The sequence below is a fragment of the Nelumbo lutea genome, chromosome 1 (assembly GCF_056320005.1).
Source record: "Nelumbo lutea isolate HS-2025 chromosome 1, American lotus-T2T, whole genome shotgun sequence".
Taxonomy (NCBI): Eukaryota; Viridiplantae; Streptophyta; class Magnoliopsida; order Proteales; family Nelumbonaceae; genus Nelumbo; species Nelumbo lutea.
The window spans coordinates 147503222-147524856 of record NC_142684.1 but is presented as its reverse complement, the minus strand read 5'-3'; the positions used below and the strand labels follow the sequence as shown (position 1 = coordinate 147524856).

At 36.6% G+C, this 21635-nt stretch overlaps 1 protein-coding gene and 1 pseudogene across 17 annotated transcripts; one reads left to right on the top strand and one right to left on the bottom strand.

Annotated features, from left to right (window-relative positions):
- Positions 1-4706: 4706 nt before the first annotated feature.
- Positions 4707-6456, bottom strand: LOC148878234 (glucan endo-1,3-beta-D-glucosidase-like; annotated as a pseudogene).
- Positions 6457-12605: 6149 nt separating this feature from the next.
- On the top strand, positions 12606-18727 carry LOC148878233 (uncharacterized). 17 transcript variants are annotated; one of them, XR_016101073.1, is made up of 5 exons: positions 13469-13900; positions 14075-14168; positions 17723-17768; positions 18137-18257; positions 18579-18727. XR_016101073.1 is itself a non-coding variant. In XM_088951360.1 (5 exons), exons 3-5 carry the CDS (start codon positions 17749-17751, stop codon positions 18701-18703), a joined length of 330 nt encoding a protein of 109 aa, XP_088807486.1. In that variant the 5' UTR covers positions 13504-13900; positions 14075-14168; positions 17723-17748; the 3' UTR covers positions 18704-18727. The 17 variants fall into 17 exon arrangements, 5 of the variants coding, with proteins under 5 accessions (XP_088807495.1, XP_088807486.1, XP_088807490.1 ...); XR_016101080.1 differs by having other exon boundaries at positions 13488-13900; positions 18393-18727; XM_088951360.1 differs by having other exon boundaries at positions 13504-13900; positions 18073-18257.
- The last annotated feature ends 2908 nt before the right edge of the window (positions 18728-21635 follow it).

Here is a 21635-nt window from a genome sequence, read left to right as displayed (position 1 = left end):
GGATGGGGAGTGGGTGCCTTGCCTTGAGCTTGGTTTGGTATGCGGCATGGCCTGGCCCAGGGCCCAGCCCATGGACCAGCCTGACCCATGGCATGGCACGGGCCTATGCGGGCTTGAGCCATGTGGGTCATGCCGAATCGACCCCCAAATTATCCTAGAGGAGGGAGGCATGGCCCAGGATGCCTTGTGGGCCAGCACAACATGACTTGCTTTGCCACATGCGGGTTGTGTCGTGTCGACCCAGCATGACCCAATTTATACCTCTACTTGAACCTGCCCAATATTGGGGATGGGGTAGGGAAATTTGAGGATTCTCCATCCTTGATGAGGAGTGGGGTGCTACCCTTGAACTTGCTTGACATTGAGGAGTGGTTACCTTGCCTTGAACCCGTGTGGCATGATAGTGGGGATGGGGTAGAGTGTCTTAACTATGGGGCAAGGAAAGTGATGGTGTGCTCTGCCCTAAACCCACCCCGTTGTCATTCCTATATAATTGTTAATTATTAGTGGAATTAATAAAAATGTTAAGCTTTATAATTATTTTTATTTATTTAGAATTAATCAAAATTTCATTTAAAATAATAAAAAGAATAAAAAATATTAAAATTATAACAAATTATTAATAAACTAAATTTATTAAAAAATATTTGTTCATGTTCAATTAACACTAATTATTTTTTTATAAATCAACATTAAATAAAAAATAAAATTACTAAATCTTTCAGATTTTCCCGTGCATCGTATGGTTCCCTGCTAGTTGAATGTAATAGTAGGTGCTTGGCATCGATGCGGTTGCTTCAAAGGTGTGAAAACGTGTTGTATTTAGAAAACACTCCTTTTTTTGTTTGACATCAATGTTGCCACATAGGCTGGTTTTGTTTGATACCAGTGCTGTAGAACCATTTTCAGTATTGGTCTATATTATCCAACGCCCAAGATGATGTTATATCATTGTACCGTTGGCAGCAATAGACTGTTTTTTAAGAAAGCATTGAATTTAGCATTTCTTTAGATCACACTTTCCTAATTTCCAAGGCGTGGTCTGGAGCAATGTTTTTTTTTTTAAAAAACGACACCAAATAAGAGATTGTTTTCTGAAGTATCACTTTTTTGATACGGCGCCTATGTGGTGCCGTTTTTCTCAGAAAACAACATCGATGCCAAACACCACCATAAAAGCTCCTTAGAGACGAATTTGTCTCCTCAATGGTGGTTGTGCTTATCTGCTTGCTGATTGCATATCTTGAAAAGATTTCTAATTAATGTGTTCACTATAGTTTGCTCCTAGATTGGCCAATAATGATGCTCACCATTTAATCAAGGGAAAATTCTCGAAATTCCCGATTAGTATGTTGTACATTGGGCCTAGTGCCACTTTAGTCCCCAAACTTTAAAATGCGACAATTTAGTACATGAATTTTCAAAACAGTTAAGTGGCATTTGAAAAGACACAAATGCCCATCGAGTGTCATCTAATTTTCTTTATTAATCATCCAAATGTTAACAAGAAATAGTCAGTCTCAAATCCTTGGCTCTTCTGTTCAAGAAAGTTGGGGTCACCAAAATGCCCATTAAGATGTGACCCCAACTTTGTTGAATAGAAGAGAAAAGGATTTAAGATTGATCATTTTTTTGTATCATTTGGATGATTAGAAAATTAGATAACACTCGAACGACATTTGTGTCTTTTTAAATGCTATTTAACGGCAAATACTGAATTAACACATTTTGAAAAATTTAACACTGAATTGTTTCATTTTAAAATTCAGGAACCAAAATGACACTAGGCCAAAATACAAGATACTAATTGGTTTAATCAAATATGACCAGACCATTGATCATATTGAGACACATGATCGCATTGCCCTATTTTATACTATCTTGTATTAATAAAGACTGTATTAAGATTGCATGAAGAATGAAATTCGCCTTGTCAGGCTTAAAAGAAATCATATAACTTTTATGGTGAAAAGAAAATACTAATTAAGATAAAGAGGAAAGCACATGCAATCAAGTTGGTGATTCAACGAAAACAGCTACAAAACAACATAACCTACAACTACAACTGGGCAGCCTACAATAATATGAACCGAAGTAACGAACTATTGAAATAATCAACAATTTGTAATGTGGGCCTAGCCATAGCCTAACACGACTTAGGCCGTAATAGGCACAGTTTGAACTCTTGGCCCATGTCAGGCTTGGGTTTCGAGGTCTACGGGACAGTATGGCATGACATAAAAAATTGGCCTGCATCCGCTCAACTCGGCCCATGGCCCAGCATAGCATGTCTTAGATGGTGGGTCGGCATGTCATTACACATAGCCAACATGCGTCAACTTGCCGGAGGAATATAACCGTTGGGGGTTCTCCAACTGCTACCTTTAGATCTTAGATCTTTTGGGGAACTTTACAAAAATACCCCAGCAACTCCAGTTGTATTTGTGTTTTTTGCTTTGGGGGACAAAAAAAAAAAAAAAAACTTAAATAACCCCCCAAGAGCTACATAACTATTAGTTTGGAAGGCATCTTGGTAAAGTAATAATTAAGTTTGTAAATGACCAAAATATCCTTCTCAACAACTACAAAATGTCTAATTTATAAGGTATTTTGGTTAATTATAATTATCCTACCCTCCTTCATTCTCATCACATTAATATTAATACTTATATTTTCTCATACTCACATATTGTCACATTCTTGCTCATACTCCCTTAGTCTTTTACTTTCAAGTTCCTAATTTTCAACCTCATTTGTTTGAATAAGAATAAAGCTTGCTCAAATGTCTTAAAAAGCAATTTAGGAGTCTTAAAAATTTCACCGGTTAAAATCAAGTTGGGATACTAGATTGGTGATTCTTCTTAAATTCCCTTTTCTTATACTTTTGATGAGATCCTATCACAATATGACAACACCAATATTGGTGTTAATGGTATTTCTGTTGACGAAGTCACACCCAATGTTGAGAGTGGCAAGAGAAAGACTAGTGAAGTCTTAAAAATGTTTGTTGTAGAAGAACTCGAGGGAAAGGAAAAGGGAGCAATTTACCAAAAACGCAAAAGCGATTTTAGCTATTATGCCAATAATGAAAACCAAATATAAATTGTATGTAGGTTTTATTTTGGTAATTTTCATTATTCACAAGAAAAAATGAGAGGGATTAATAAAATATATTATACATGTTAAACAAACCTTTTTATTGGTTGAAAATCCTATACTTGAAAAATATTTAGAACAATATGTAAATCCTCAATTTAGAAAAAGATTTTAGAAATACTTTAAGAGTGGATGCTTTAATTTTTTTTATTTATATAAATAAGATTTAATTTGTACTTTGTCAAATCTTAATTCTAGAGTTACACTTACTCCAAATATTTGGACTTCCAAATATTAGGAGTAGACTTGTTCATGGGCCAGGTGGCCCGATGGGCCGGACCGGCCTGACCCCCGGACGGGCTTGAACATGCTTATAGGCCCGTGGGCTTAAATCCGGGCCAAAAGGCCCGACCCGCAATAAATTCGAGCCGGGCTCGGGTTTTATCAAAATAGCCCGACCCGAGCCCGGTCCGGCCCGACCTAATATTGAACTTAAAATTAGTTATGTGATTATGCCCATTTGAATAACTTTTTTGATTTAAGAATGTAAAATTGTGTTTTAAAATATAAAAGAAAGGGAAAAATACCATCTTGTAGGCCCATTGTTCATTTAAATAGAAAAAAATACTATCTGAATTTTTAATTCTAATTTGAATAGGGAAAATTGTTTTTTTTTTTTTTAATTAGGTCGGGCTTCAGGTTTGGGCCCAAGTTATAGGCCCGTTGGTCGGGCTGGGCTTGGGCTCGGGCCTAGTATATTTTCATTAGTGACAAGTGAAAGTCCGGCCCGGCCCGGCCCGGCCCATGAATAGGTCTAATTAGGAGTAAAACATAACCAGTTGCCTAGATGGTTCCCGGGCCGAATGGTCCAACCGTCTAGGTCAACAGTCGTTCGAAAACCTTGGTTTTGAATTAATCATTTAATTTGAAATTATTGTTTGTATTGTACACCTATATTTAAATTCCATTTAAAATAAATGAAAATAAATAAAATCTAAATATATATAAATCAATAAAAGTCGAGTCAAATTTATCTAATCATAATAAAAATTAATAAACATCAATAAAAAATTATCTAACAATACATAACCAAACAATAATGTTTGAGTGAGAATCAATTTGGCTTTGCCCAATTGAAAATGTCACAAGGACCCACAATTTGAGTTTTATTTAATAAAGCCAGTGCATTACACGTGGCGCTGCTGCGATAGTATAAATATATAGATATTTAATTTTTTATTAAAAAAAAAAAAGAATAATCGTGCTGGCCCATGCATCAGCCAGGCTTGCTACAGTGGCACAAAACCACTTAACTTGATTTGTTTGCATTGTCATTTATATTCTGAATAACCCTCTTAGTATTACCATTTCCTTTATCGCCTCTATGTGGTGAAGATTGTATGTGTCCCTAAATGTTCGAAAGTTCAAAGTTCAAGTCGGTAGACAGCAAGAGAATGACCCTATTCCACACCTTAGAATTCTCAATCTCAAGTAAAAAATAACCTTCACCAGAATTTAATTTAGTTTGATGTGCCTCAACATTTTGACAAATTAAGTAATATGGAATGGAACTACCAGCTTAGGTACATTATACTCAATTGTCACTCCTATCAATCATGTCTTGTGTGGATCCACCAAAGCAAATTCGATAGGGAGCTCCCCTTCTCAAACTCTTTCAATCTTCTAATCTTATCCAAAGCGCGTTCCTTGTCGTAAACCCCTTCCATAGCATACACAAACCCCTTCCATTTGTCATCGTCACCCTCCTTGTCCAGGGCGGTCAAAGCCCATTCCACCATTTTTCCCACAAAACCCACATCAGGAAACAAAACTTCAGTTATAGGCGTTAACGGCATCACTTGCACTCCCACCTTAACCACCCTCCTCTTCGACGGAAAGTTCCATATCTTGTTGTCCCGTTTGCTAGACCAAGCACGTCCCAACACCCTATTTTCCTCTGCGAATTCTTCACTGTAGATCCCCTCCTCCGCTCTTACGTGCCACCATGTCTTTGCTGCTTGGATCTCGAATGACGCTAGAGTCATTCCAAGGTGTTCGAGTTTAGTGTCCCCATAGCTTTTTCCCATGAGTGCGGCCGAGTAATAAGCATTCACCGCCTCACTGGGGCTTTTCTGGTTTCGTCCATGTTCCCATCCATACAGTCCTGCGGCCCACGAGTGCAACTTCCACGCATCGAAGCACCTCAGACGTGGGTATGCTGCGCTTGAACGGCGACCCAGAGTCATGATATCCTCCATTATTCCATATGCCTGAATCCTGTACTGTCTCCCCAACTCTGGCTTTAATTTCGCAAGCACTGCAATGGCATATATGAAGTAACCCAGCTGGAAATGACGATCGTTGTATATACCGAACCCATTTTCTCTGCTACCGTCTATGGCCCCATTTTTACTGGTGATTCCCTTCCATTTGGTCTCGTATCCAAACCCATTCTCAGCGTGTTCCCCACTTAACCACAAGCCAATCCACCGGTCTAGGTAATCCTTCACCGCATCAATAATCTCCCCACACAAAGAATCGTCGGGCATCACCTCTTCGGCAATCAGTAATGAGCAGGTCTCCTTGTCCCTTCTTCTGCCATGCGTACTCCAACCAAAAGGGTTTGGAAAACAATGCGCATCCAGAAACTGGGTAGCAAGCACTAAAACGATCAAGGATGTTTTCATGACGTGGATTCAGCAAAATTGCGAAACGAATTATTCCCGCGAAGCTTTCAACGGTGATAGAAGAATCGTTGTAGGTCAGCTCAATTGGGGACGAGGAGTAGCAAATCCAAGTCTGCTTATTGCCTCGGAGTCGAATTGTATGCTTTGTGCGCGATGAATTGGGTTGCGGGGGCTCGAATCCGTTGTTGATTTGGATGGAAAGACCAGTTGGATTGGTGGTTTTGCAAGTTAAAAAAGGGCTGCCACGAACAAGGAAGAAACGTAGGTCAGGTGGGAGGTCTAAGGTGACGCTTAAGTCGTTGAAAGACGAGATGACATGGTGCTTGGGTTCGTTACTGTTCTTAATGTTCTGGTTTAGGGAGGGTGATGAAGAGATGATGAGATCAGGAGCGAAGTCTTGTTTGACGAATTCACGACTTGATTGAAGGGAAGGATAACAGAAAGCGAGGGATGAAGAAAAGGGTTTGATAAGATAAGGGTGTATATATTCCGGATGGCTTCTCTTCTGTTCGTCTGGGTCATCCTTTTTTATCCCGTCCCCAGACTTAAGAACAAAGTTTTGGAAAAAGGAGTTGGTAGGGAGGGGGGAGGAGAGGAGCTCTGGAGAGAAGAAGGCTGGGTCTTGAGCAGCAGATGACCTTATTTCAGGAAATAATTTATGAGGGTTCTGCATTTTGACTGTCTTGATAGAGAAATATATAGATTACAGAACAGTGCTCTCGTCTCGTTGGTGAGAGCTCGGTAAGGGCAAGTATATATGAATGGTGTGATTCAAGAAGCTTAAAGGATTCTTATTTCATAACGAAGGAGATACACCATGAGTCCATGATTGAGCGATGAGCTTTGAATCGAATCGTCTGTCTGAGAGTCTTTCTTTATTGGTAAAACTCCAGGCTTAATAAATGAGTGATGGTTGTTTTAATGCCAGTTGGGTGCAAATGGACAACTACAATGAATCATCATGCATTGGAAATTGGAAGTCGTACCAGTAAATCTTGTTTGCTAATTTAACCATTTGAGAAAACCGGGACGGAATGGCAGATGTCTTAAGGAATTGAAAAGGAGAAAACTGGCGTCTTCTCTTAAGATAACAATAAATCTTGTCTCCCAAAAGCCAAAACCATTGGATGGGATTTTATAATTTTAGGGTTTTTTTTATCAAACAGTGAGGCTCTCATGCAACGTTGTCCATCTCCTTAATCAACGACTACAAAACCCAAAATTGGGATAACAATAAATCTTGTCTCCCCTCTTCGGAGTTTGACCTAACAATCGATGAGATTATCTTGTTTTCCTTCATTATTATTTTAATTTTAAAAGAAAACCACCCAAAATTGTAATCCAAGCAAAAAAAGACGGGATGACTCTCTCAATGAGGTATTTTTATTAGAATTGTAAAAAAGAAGGGAAAAGTATGGATACACCCAATGCAAAATTTTGAATACCAGCCCCTCCTATTACTATTTACTAGCCCTCTCCCTCCTATAAATTACATTCTGTTTATGAATTTGGCATCAATTCACGGTTAGGATACATTCTCCCTGTATTACAGGATTATAAAATTCTGATCTGAGTTGATTGGTCATTCTCCCTAAAAAAAGATTTTCCGTATTTATTTTATCAAAGTCAAGTTCAATCAAGTGAAGTAAATCCAAGCTTTAGAACTTTGTTTTTTATATGAATTAAAGGAAAAATAGAACATCTTGAAGAACTGTAAAAGGTTCATTGGAGAACAAAAGATAAAATGCAAGGAGAATTTATATAGGGCTTGAAGACAGAGATCACCTGCTGTTCTCACTAGTTTTCTTCTAAGAAAAAGAAAAAAGAAAACGCTAATATAACTCTTTGACTTGATTTTGCTTAGGGGTGTTCAACAAAAAAAAAAAAAAAAACTGAATTGAGTTGGAAAAACCGGACCGAAAAAATCTGGTTAGCGAAACTGACTGGTATATCCAATCTATTTATAATATAATATATTTATTATATATATTTCATTTATGATATATAGTCAACATGAGATACCGATAAATAAAAGAAAACTAAATCTATCAATCAAATTAAATTAACCGATTGGTTTCAGTTATATTTCTAGTTGATTCAGTTAAAAAAAAGAGCCCATGATTTGATTATCCCTAATTTTGCTAAAACATTGTGAAAACACTTACGGGCATCATATTTTCACTGGTCTCTTAGAGGGGAAGAATGCAATGTTTTGGATCTGCGGTGCTGTGGAAAGCTTTTTGCATGACCCATGGGGGCGTAGGTCATGCAAGGTTAGATTTTTGTTGCAACTAGTGTTTTTTTTTAGATTTTTAGTTTTTTCTTTCTTTCCAAAGGTGCTCCATCTTCAACTCCAATGTAGGTGAGCATTATTCAGTTAGAATTGAAAAACCAAATTTAAAATTTTGGTTTCGTTTTTTTTGTTTGGTTAATTCAGTCTTTTAATATTTCGGTTTTGGTTTCAATTTTTAGAATTACAAATTTGGTTAACCGAATAAATCAAACTTTGATATATAATATGTAATATATAACATATAATATGTAACATATAATATAGGGTAAATTACAAATAGGTACCCTATACTTTGGGGGGGGGGAGTGACAAATAGGTACCCTAAACTTTCAATTGTAACACTTGAGTATCCTGAACTTTCAAAAATAGACAATTGGGTTCATACTTTAGTATTTCGTTATTTAAGCATTACATAATGTAAAAAATACCCTAATTGTGTATTTTTGAGATCATTCTACAATGTAAAATCATCACCGATGAATGCCATCGTCAGAAAATTTGAATATGTTATTTGTTGTCCATGTGAGAACGTGATTGTGGGGAAGTTTGAGTACCTAAGAATGGTCTTAAAAATACATGAGAAGGGTATTTTTGGCATTATATAATGTTTAACTGAGAGGATACTAATGGATGGACCCAAGTGCTTATTTTTAAAAGTTCAGGGTACCTATCTATAATTTACCCTATAATATATAATATGCAACATATAATATATTATATTATATATATTTATATAATAATACATTAATATAATGAAATTTGATTTTATAATATGTATTTTATAATATATATTATATATTATATATTATATAAAATATATTATTAAAGTTCGGTTTTAAATGAAATAACAAAAAACTGAACCAAAAATTTAGGTTTCGATTATTTTGGTTTTTCTAAAATTTGGTTTCGGTTTTTATTTTTTCAGTTTGATTTTTAAAATTTTGACTTATTTAATTTAGTTTTTAACCGAATAAACCAAATGTTCACCCCTACTCCAATGGCTTAAGCTTTTTCCTTTCTTGTTTCTTCCAACAAGATGATAAACATGACAAGAGTCCCATAACCAAAGTTTTCAAACGAATTAGACCTTTAAATTTAATGTTACAGTCTGCAAACTACATTGCAATAATGAATTATATATTTGATTGTTTTATTTTGCCTAGCAGAATAATTTCTCGAAACAATAGAACAGATTTTGTTAGTACTGCTTTTATATTCTAAAAACAGATCGATTATGTATTTTTTAATTCATAAAAAATGATTTTATATTCACTCTAATGTTAACCTATCATAAAAAATGATTATATTATCTTGGCGCTATGTAGGAGGCTGGTTTAATGACAGGCAATTAGGAGGAAATAAATAGAGGGCAAGGTTGGGTTGTAAAAGAAATTAAACTACACCTCATGTCACTCCAAACAGATTTGCACGGAATGGCAACATAAACATCAATGAGTCAGACTTCACTCAGGGCAAAACCCATTCAAACAACTTTTACAGCTTTGTATTATAAATATTTCCTTATGTGATTTATTTTATGGTGGATATTTTCAATGCAAGGTTACAAAAAGGATATTGGAAAGGTATAAGTACAGACTTTCCCTAACGGAAGCCGAACTCATTCTTAAGGGAGGTTTAATTTTTTACTGTTTTACCAATTTTACCCATGAATAAAAATCAAAGCCATTGGTTAAGGCTCAATAGTTTGGATGATGGAAATTCACATATATGCCCTACAAATGTACCACAGCATATTCCAACAGTGTAGTGAGAACATCTCCCACTGACAACTTACGGAGATATTTCCAATGCTTGAGATGTGCATCTGTGCATATGGATCATTTGTACGGCATAGATGTGATCTCGGGTGATGGTAAGCAATTGTCGACTTGAAGGGAAAATGATCTAGCCACCCATATTTGTCACTGAAGAAAGAGGCGACATTGAATAGTTAGTCTATCTTATTATTATTATTATTATTATTATTATTATAGTAAAACATCTAATTCCATTATCGTTTACAACAATATCGTGTAAGAACAAATGCTCAGAAGACCACGTACAGATAGTTTGTAAAGAGAAAGTAAACTTCGCAATGCAATGCGCCACCCTATTAGTTTCCCTATGGCTCAGTTTGAAAAGAGTATAAATGTAAATATGTACAGAACAATTACATACAAAATAATACAAAATATAAGGTTTTACACTCTATAAATTTGCATTTATATTCCTTCCAAACTGAGCCTACGGATGAACAAGAGTATGCAATCATCAAACTTCTGCAGTCATCTACAATAGGATAGATGCACCATGGTGGATTTTTTCCTGTCAACAGAAGTTGAACTAGAGAGAGGCAATCACTTTCAATGACAATTTTCATTAAACCAATCTCTAAGGAAAATCAGAGGGCATGAAGAAGAGCATAGGATTCCACTACTTTAGCTGAAACAAGAGGAAGTTTAACAGCTTTGCCATACATGAAGATGAAGGTATGTACCCATGGCTAAGGAGCTCCGGATGACTATACCAATGCCAGCCTTGCCAACATTAGAGGAGCCATCAATGTTAATTTTAAGAACGCCTTCTTCCGGTGCTGGTAGTTCCCAGCGAGAACGTTCTGGGCTTTGTACTAGTAATCACCTGGCCTTGAGCTGGAAAAAAAGGAAGATGGCTTACTAGCTCATTAATCTGTGCGTTGGTAGCTCATTAATCGGTACAATAGCACACTTAGGCTATGTTTGGTTTGAGGGAAAAAGTAGGGAAAGGTAGAAAAACCTATACAAGTTTTGTAAAGGTTTCTCTACCTTTCCCTACTTTTTCCTTCAAACCAAACATAACTTAAGAAAGAAGTAGGTGTTCCCAGAATCTATTTCCAACCATTTCACCATCCACGTGTTGAGGGACCAATTGGGTTGTGACTCCATATTTAGTAATGTACGTGGCAGCACCGAACCACATTGGTTTCATAATAGGGCACTTCAGAAAGCAGTGATCTAGCGTCTGTTTGGCATTGTTGCCGTTGTTCCAGAAAACGGTGACACATCAGCGCCACATCGGAAAAAACAGTACTCCAAGAAATGTCTGTTTGTTTGGAACCGTTTTTTCATAAAAAACGGTACTCCAAGCCGCACCTTAAAAATCGAAAATGCATGGTTTGGAGCAACGCCAAATTTGGCGTTTCTTAGAACTACAGCTCGTTGCTACCAACAGGGACATGAGGTGGCAGTGATAAAGACATGGCGTGGCACTGGATAATAGGTACCATTGCTAAAAACATTTCTTAGAGCATTGGTACCAAATAGAAAAAAGTTGCTGTTGTTCCAAGAAAGTCTTACCTGACAGCAACATTTCTAAAAAAAAAAAAACACCATGCTTCCAATCCACGCACCAGCAAAGAAAATGGTGCTGTATCTGTAGCATTGATGCCAAACATATACCTAAAGTTTCGTCCTCCATACCACATACCGGACACCCACCATCCAAAGGAGAATTTGGAAAGATCCGTCATTAATGGAAGCATGCCTACTGCTTAGTAAATATCGCCACAAGAATTTTTTGATTTCGATTCTTTCAAATATTCCATAATATAAAAACACACTTCTCTTTGCACATTGTATTCCCGTTTAAATCATGAACCCTCACTTTATCCCACCAAAGTTGCATGCTGCATCTACATTTAACTCCTTTATTCAAGAGGAAAATTTTTGAAGGGAGCTTCCCTTTGAGGAGAAGGTATATGAAGGTTTTCAATTTCGAGGGACATCTTAGATTCCAAATCATTGAATTCTATTTCAGGTTATTACCATCATTGCTAATCGATGAACATTTTATTCTATAGGCCTAGCTGACAGAGAATTTACCATCTAAATTAAATCTCCATATTAGATTGTCTCCTTTGGGCCCGAGGGAATAAAAATTGATTTTATTTTCTCCCATGTATTAATGGGAACCAGACTCCTGATTTTACTCTCTGTCCAAACGCACCTCTCTTTGTCAATAACCTCATTCACTAATAAATCCTTATTATTAATCATTGAGGAATAGTCTCCTCTTTCGTTAATAACTGAAGAAGCAGTTAAATGAGGATATTCAATACAAGCATATATATAGGGAGGCAAATTGTGCTACTGATTGGTTAGCAAACACTGTACTCTCATATGCTAATGGGTGGGTTGATTTTTGCCTGGACCATGCTCCTCATGATTTAGTTTGCATTTGTTTAAGTGACTTAGGCAGCGTTTGGATGCAGTGCAAAACCTGGTTTAGTGTATTTTATACTCCGGTCCAATTTTGTGGCCATTTGGAAGGGGTGTAAAAGTACATCGAAGATCAGTGTAAAAGCCATTTTCAAAACTTTTCTACTTCGAATACCGATGTATTTTATACAATGATTTTTCGATGTAAAACTCGATCGAAGTAACCATCATGTAAAAACAAAACAACGGCTCTTTTGTCTCCTCTCTCTCTCTCTCACTGTCAAGCACTGCCGAGATTCTTTCACTAGCATCCTCCACCACCGTCGCGATTCTGCTAGTCACCCCATTCTCTCTTCCACTCCCTCCCTCTCTCATTCTCTCTCGCTTTTTCTTTTCTTTTTCTCACTATCTGTTCTCTTTTTGTCACAGGTTCGAACGCATTCATCTCCAAACACAGAGGACACTCGCAACGAACCGAAGGTACCAGATCTAGACGTTGGCGAGGGAATGTTGTCAACTCATTTCAGATCTGGAGAAAACCCAAAACAGATCTAAGATTTGTTTACGATTTATTTTTATGTTTATGGTTTGCGATTTGTTTGTAGTTCTTAAATCTGCAACTTGTTTATTTATTATGGTTGTTAGATCTGCGATTTTATGGGGAGCTGTCTCCCAATGAACTAGATGATCTTGGGATCCATCTAAATGTGATTTTCAATTTGGATGTCAAAGACCTAGGGTCCATTTGATAACAGCTGACATGGCTGAAATGAATGGCTTCTTTGTTTCCCTCTTTTAATAAAATCACCATTTATAAAAAAAAAAAAAAAGGGCCGGATAGCATGTTGAGTTGATTTCTACATCTTACATGACTAATTATCCACTAAAACACAGAAAAATAATCATTCAATTCATCCATCGTGGCTGTTAACAAATGACCCCCTGGCCTCTACGATGAACCATGTGCCCACAGTTCCCTTTTTAATCCGATTAATAACCACATTAGTTGAAAGACCACGGAGAAAGTTTGGTCAATGGGATTGGGTTTGGATTTCAAAATTTTGTGGGACCCATGTAAGTTTGATTTATCCGGATGCACTTCCCCAGGTAAACGATACCTTGCGCGACTCGGGTAAGTTGATTTCCCGAGTGGATGGTAAGCAGATAAAAATAAGAAATTTCAATATTGCCCCCACAAGATATAAAAGTTCGAGACTCTTACCTTTTCTAAAAATCACCTCTGTGTTTCCCTCCTTCACTTCGTTCTACTTCTGCGTTTCTCCTCCACTCCTTTCTTCTTCTATGCCATTAATTCTTTCACACAGAAAATGCTGAGTTCTTCTATCGCTGATGCGTGTCTTTGAGTTTTGCTTCTCTGTGTATCTCTGCGTTTCTCCTCTGAAAATCACCTCTGCGTATCTCTGAGTTCTGCTTCTCTGCATTTCTCCTCTGAAAATCACCTCGGAGTTCTGCTTCTCTGCCTTCGCTGCTGCTATATCAACTCATCGCAAATTCTGAAGAGTTGCCGTCGCCGTCCTCCCTCTGTTGCCGGCACCATTGATCATCCCAGTTGTTGTCGCCGTTTCGTCTAGTTGCCGTCGCTGTTCATTTTTTCCTCCATTTAAACAGTAAGAATCGCTATTTCACTTGTCGTTGATCCACCATTCCTCTGTAATGCATCTTATTTTTTTTCATCTTATTCAAAAAGTGTTGTTTCTTATCTTATTGTTTCTCTTTTATTATTATTTCATTGATTTCCTTTTTTTATTTTGATTTTTTGTTTCCAGATTTCTTGGATCTAGTATTTTGGTTTTTTAGATCAACTGTGATACCTAGAGTTTTCAGAATCAGAACAGAAACAATTCTTGTTGTAGAAGATCTACTCGGTGAATCACTGTAAGTAGTTGATTAATTTTGAATTTCTAGATAACATTGTCTTGTTTTCTATTTCATGAATTTGTTAGGCACTAGGGGAAGATGTTAGGCACTAAAAACATGTTAAAAGATCATATTGAGAACCTTCGGTGGCTGAATATTGTTAGGCACTAGAGGAAGAACAATGCAGGATTGAAAATCTGCACGGAGCCCATTAATTGTTTCTTCGGAAGCTTCAAGCAAGCCTTCGGTGTCTAAATCTGAAGCCCTTGAATTAAATGATAAAAGATCATATTGAGAATTATCAGAAATAGGAGATACACCACGAGGCAAACTACTTTGGGAACTAGTTGAATCTTTTATTTCAATTGGATCATATGCATCGCCACTCAAGTTGTTTCCAGGGGAAATGTCCATCTTGTCTGTAGGACTATCGGCTGAGTCAGAACTATGGTGTGACCCTGATGCTCAGAAACTTGGGTCCTGTGGTAATAAAAGTAGAGAGCAAAATTGTGATTTTCGAGGAAAGAAATGCTAATCAGTACAACAAAAAGCAGAAAAATAAAAAAATAAAATTGCATATGTAATTTGCCTACAGAAAAACTAGAGAAGCATCAAGGGCCTGTCTGACAATATTACCTCAGATGCACCTATCCAAACTCATCCTATAGGTAGTAAAGAGATAAGATACACTATATCACATTACACTACAAATAAGGAAGAATGAAATCTGGTTGAGATTTTATTGTGGATGGATGAATAATGTGATATAAAATTTATTGTAATATAAAATGTAATATAAAATTTACATTCATTATCACTTTCCAGTGCCCACAGACGGGCGACTCCACTAGGGAGACCCTGGGAACAGTGTGTGCCATTTCCCTTGCTGGTTCCAGCTGTGGCAATTGGTTTCGGTTCCCAGACAACAGTTTGTTTCCTGTAAAATTTAAAGTCCCTCTTGTTTACACTTTTTTTGCAGCTTGTTCTGAGTTTGTTTTTAGTTGAAGCATTCCTAGTTTTATTAGTATGGGTCTGGATTGAATTCCTAGGATGGATAGCTGTCTTGATTTCTGTGATTAAACCATCTCGGTTTGGATTCTAATTAATGGGTAATTATGAGGATTTGCTATCCTTGCTGATTTTGAATTTGTGATGGCTTAGTTGCATATGCATAAGGTCAGGTCATTAGTGGTTAGATTTTATGTTCAAATAACTCCTTGTGATGAATAAAATGAATAATTTCTTTGTAGTTTCTATTGGCTTAAGCATGAGTGATTTTATTTTTAACTCAAATCAGGTTTGGATGTTACTATTTACTTCATGTTGATGCTTATTTGTTGCTGAATATGATAAAATGGACATATATGGATTGAGGTAGTGAGAAATGATTTAACAGCCCATATTTTTATAATGGATATGGCACTGAATAGAATGGTGTGGCAGAACAGGATTCATGTAGTTGACTGGCCCAACGTCATATAGTTGGGACAAAGCTTTAGATGATGACAATGATGATGATAGCCACCCATGGTATGCAGTTGTCCCAAGTTTTGCTAAAAAAATACCATGGGACTTACTGCTTTAGGGGTCCAAAAATATCTGGTAAAACTTAAAAGATAACAAAAGGTAAGAGTTGACATATCTCAAATGTTCCATCATTGGGGATTGCCTTTTCTAAGAAAAGGTAAGAGTTATATTACATCCGGAAAGCAAAAAAATATACAAAATATGGAGAAGCAGTTTCTCCTACCAAACGATGCATGGGAATGGAGATATTGCTCCATTAAAAAATAAAAAATAAAAACTATTGATTTCTGAAGTAGGGAGACCATCTGCTATGGCGTTCAGACTAGTAGAGGCAGATTACTATGCAAAAATGGATCCTTCATGCTCATGGTGTGGTCAAGTTAAATTTTGATAGTTGATCCATCAGCAAGCCTGTCGAGAATGAAGACAATGTTTGTTGATAGTAGCAATATGTTTTAGGTGCTACCTTCTTCTTACCTGGTTCATATATAGCAGAAATTACCATCTCAAGTCTGAACTGGAGCAATTAATTTCCAACTGCTAAGAGTAGACTCAAAGTTGAGGTCATTTCATGGTTTCAGGAAATTATTGAAATGATTCCATTTCACATCAATTAAACATGCCATATGGCTCAGTTTGGGAAGAGTGTACAATTGCAATATGTACAGTGCAACAATAAGGTTTATAAATAACAATTTTTGCACATGCAGTTCACTAAACATATTTGTATCTGCGTTCTTTTCAAATGGAGCCTAAGGAACCAAAGTCTTTCACTATTAGTAAGGATTCATTTTGGTTGGAAGTCGGAAATCGGAATTATTAAAATAATTAGTATTTAATACTTCATAGATGTGTCCATGAATCTTTGGTTTTTCATCTTGCCAAGTCAGATTCCTGAACATGTGTTGGATTCTGATTCTTGTGACTATGTCCATGCAACATTGCTTTGTAGTTTTTGGGAAGTCTTGTTGCTTATATCTCTTTCTTTCATCTAAAGAAGTTTCCATTATCAATCAAAAGTTAAACTGGGGACCATCCCTTATCAGATTCATGTTGAAGTTGATTAGTTTTATTTCTATTTATATAGTTAGAACATGCATGGGATTCAAAATATGCTTTCAATGCAAACTCTTTTTTTTTTTTTTTTGGCAATTCCACTCTAGGGCCTTATCCTCGTAATTAATGGATTGTAAGCCCCCAGTTCGGTTTCTGCTACTACAATCACTCTCCTTGTTGGCCTTCCCCTATCTCTTTTAAATTCATTCACTTGAATTGTGATATGTTTATCTTCTATGAATTGGTTCCTTTTCTATATTTCTAGCCTTTCAAATAAAAAAGATATACTTACAATTGAGTGTATCCTTAGGAAGCCAGTATGTAACAACCTCAATAAAATTTAACAGTGTTCAATATAAAAATATAGCATTAGGTATCATTCTTTGTGATGCTCCTCCCTGGCACAAGATCACCATTCTCCCTTGACATAACTCTGTCAAAATATATACATAAGCAAAACCCAATATATATATCCAACATTCTGAAGAAATTTGTAGTTTTGTACATGCATTTATAGAGACTAGCAGGTCTAACTTCCCCAAAAAAGTTTCTAGCTTATTATCATCATCCTCAGGAATGGCCATAATTATCATCAGCACCTCATAGTGCTATACCAAACAACTTAACAAGCAATTCATGGACTTTCAAGGGAAATGAATGCGGTGAGCTTGAATTTTCTCAGCAAGGAAGCAGGCAATACATGGAACTTCGGAGCTCAAGGGCATATGATTCTTCTAATAATCAGATGTACTGGAATGGACTCACTTAGAGCTTAATAGATTTATGCTATGCACTTACCCTTTTTCCCCAGTTTTGCTTGGACCTCTTTTTTGAGTTTCAATTCCTGGCTTTTGACCTTGAAAATAAGTTCTGGTTTTGCTCAGTTTTAAGTTGCAGTTCTACTCCTTTAGTAGCTTATTGGGTATGCTGGTATTAATTAGGAAGAGCAAGAGCTCTTTTAATTAGTTTGTTTTAAATTTGAAATCCAGATATTTAACTTGGCCTTGGAATATCAATGGAGCATCCACTTTTCAGGTAATGCAAGCAACTAGCAAACTTGGTATCTCAATTACTGTCAATAAAGTAGGAAGTGATTCCCCAAACACTGGAGCTCCTACTACTGTCTCTCCAATTGATGGGTCTAAAGAATGGCAACCAACATTTACTTTGGACGAAGATGGGCTCCTTCATCAGTTACATGCTGCTCTTGTGCAGTCTCTTGATACTGCTGCATGGCAGTTGCTCATACACTGATATTATCCTCTTTTGTTTTTCTATCACTAGTTATTGTTTGTCATGCCTATATTTAGATGTTTTCATGTGGATCTTCTGTTTGCAGCAAAGTTGCCTTTACCCAATATGCACAACAGCCTCATCAACTTTCATTTGTCCCTGCCATACAGGAATGCATTGATGCTATAACTGAACACCAAAGGCTTCATGCTCTAATGAAAGGAGAATGGGTTAAAGGTTTGTTACCACAGAGCAGTGTCCGAGCTGATTACACAGTGCAAAGGATCAGGGGTAAGTTTTCTTATATTTTACTCTTGCTTATAGGCCTAGGTTGAACCTTTTATTACAGTTGCTTCCATTTGGATGGGATAACTCATATAGCAGTCACTATAATCATGGCCCCATGGGTTTTGTGGAATCTCACAGAGCTTGCTAAAGGAATCTGATTGAAGAATTATGAATATCTGGGGAGTGGGGAGGTTTATGACAAAGTGAACAAGAAATGGACTCTTGAGCTTCCAACAGATTCTCACTTGCTAGTATATCTTTTTTTATTTTGGTAGGATGAGGTGGGGGATCTCTGTTAATAACACTTCACTTCTTTCATTACAGGAAGTAGCAGAGAAACTTACGTTGCAAGTGCTTTGGGTCCTCACATTATTCTTTTCTTCATTTGTTGTATATGCCCATTTGTTAATTTTATTATTGTGATTTTGAAGGTCAAAGGATTGACATGATCTTATAAGCATTGACATTTTAAACTCTCCTCTGCTATTTGTTATTTGTGAAAATTCAATGGTTCAGTAAATAACCAGAACTAGTTTGATTTTCATAAAGAAAACCAGAAATTATGACAGCAGTCTTAAATGCCCAAAATTTGAGCCCAAAATAATGGCAGATGGTGTTTTCTTCTATCGTTCCAGAGGAAAAACTTGAATTAGGCTCAAATTGGGTTTAAAAGAAGAGGCAGCATGGTTTATTTCCGAAAATTTAAGGGGCACTTAAGACTTTGTGACATGATTTTCAAATCTTTGTCCGAAGGGTAAAATTGGAAAGAGATGAAAAACATAACAATTTACCCAGGAAAGTAGGTGTTGCAAAAGAACATGGGAAAATAAGAAACTTCATTTACCTGGGTAAATCAAACAAAAAAAAGAACATGGGTAAATGCATTTACCCAGGAAACACTTACCTGGGTAAGTGCATTTACCCAGATAAATGTGTTTCCGAAAAAAGAACATGGCCTGAGTGTCTAAAGTATTAACGGGATCTTTGTCATGGTTGAATCCTTAAATCCAATGGGTCGATAGAAGGTCTTACAATAAATGGAGTTGGCAAAGTAATAGCTATTAGTTCCTGTACTTGGAAGCAATCAATGAGGTGGGGTCCCCCTCCCTAAGATGCAATCAAGTTAAATTTAGATGGATGTTCTATTCGTATACCAGGTGCTCCAATTTCTAACGTTGTGCTTATAGAGCTGACTAATAAGTTTCCTGTATATTCAAGAACATAGGTTTTGAAGATTCTCATGAATCATAGAAATTGGTAGCACTTCAGGGACATGGACTGGTGTTTCTCCTTTAACTTTAACTTGGTGGTTTTCTTTGTCAGTAGTAACAAAAGATTTATTGGTAAAACATGAAAACATAGATAAAGGGAATAGATCACACAAGCAAGAAAGGAAATATAAAAAAAAAAAAAATACACTAGCAGAGTTCGAATTGGTGTTTCTGTGTCAAATTTTCAAAACAAGGAAGAACCTGTGGGTTTGTTTTTCTGTCTCTATGCCATTTTGGCTTCAATTTCTTTAATCTTTGTTTCTACCAACAGAGTAGATAGATTAAATTTTTTCACTTCTATACAGCATAGGATCAAACTGCCAAATTGAGTGTCTGATTAGAAACCCAAACTACATCAGGTTTTTTGATAAAAATATATCATTTGTATGGAGGCATTTGGTCTTTGGGATACAGGTTTTCTGTTTTGTCTAGTGTAGGTATGTTGTTGTATATTCTCAATGGTAGCCCCAGGGGACCCATTCCATTCTTGTCCTCATCTCCTCCATAAACTTTTTAATTTCCCTAATCATATTCCCGGTGGAGGTCACCAAACATCATGTAAAGGCTTTTCTTTTTATGAATGATCATGTAAAGGATTCTTTACAGTGGAAGAAATGGCCACTAGTTGCTACTATAGCGGAATTATATACCACCTCCAGATTTAAGTAAGACCCCTTCATATACAAATTTAATCATCTGAACTAGGTTCCAGCTTAGCTAGTTAAAAGGTTTCACTGCAAAATATAAAACAAATTAGATTCTATTTAGGTATATATTGAGGGGAAATGATTTGATTTTCACTTTTGTTAGTGTGGAATGGTCGTATACAAAATACCATGGGGATCATTCTTTCCAATGAGCTAGCTCATGTTGAAATCAGGGAAATAATGCTATTGAATGGAAGCCACAAATCCTTTAATCAACATAGCTAAGATTCTCACAGTCGTTGCTTGAAGATTGATAAAAAGTGGGCAATTTACGTACTGAGAATCATTAAAATCCTAATTCAATTATTTCTTGCCTGAATCCTTCAAATTTGGTTCTAGGGATTAGTTCAGAATTCATTTAGTTGATAAAGCACCCTCTTGTTTGCAGAAAACATCCATAAAGCATAATCTTTCTTGACTAATTCGTTGTGTGTTTAGTACTCAAGGATTTATGCCCAACTGGAATCTCTCCACTACTTAAACAACACAGTACCCCCTGTTTGATTAGCTTAAACTAACTCCAACACTTCATTCACTGCTTATTCTGCACTTAAAGATTAACTGCTTATATATATTTGATCATGTCAATTTAATCCATCAATCAATTTGACGTAAATGTAGTGGGCATGTAGGACTGCATAGGTGCTATCGATGAAACTCGCATCCCATGCAAAGTGCCTATTGAAGAACATGTTAGATTCCATGGTAAGAAAGGGAAAACCACCCAAAATGTGATGACCGCAATTACATTTTACATGAAATTTACATATGTATTAGCTGGTTGGGAGGGGTCAGCTACTGATGCAATGGTTCTATATGATTCTTTGCGGGGGGAATCTAGTCTTAGCGTACCTGACAGTAAGTTGCACAATCTTTTTTTTTTTACATCATACCAATACATCAAATGGTTCGTATGTGAACTAATTCCTAATTTCTTCAGTGTGAACGTAGGAAAATACTACCTCGTAGATCGAGGATATAGAAATATGCCACGCTTCTTGGCTCCTTATCGGAACACATGGTACCACTTCAATGAGATTCAAGGTCATGTGCCTGAATCCCTAAGAGAAACCTTCAACCATAGGCATTATTCATTGAGAAATGTAGAGCACAAGATTGTCATTGCATGTTGTGTCCTTCATAACCACATAATGGGAATTAATCCAAATGACGCATTAACTCGTCAAGGTATTCGAGAGGCAAATGCTCAAAATTCCATTGTTGGGAGGAGTGATGCCTTGGATGATGCACCAATTTGAGGCAACCTAACACAACAATTCCAGAGAAATGAACTTGTAAGGCAGTCCTCATTTAGAGATCGGCTAGGGGTAGAAATGTTTCAAGATTGGCAGAGAATCAGGCGATGACTTCGATCAAATGAACAATGATTTGTTATTAGTATT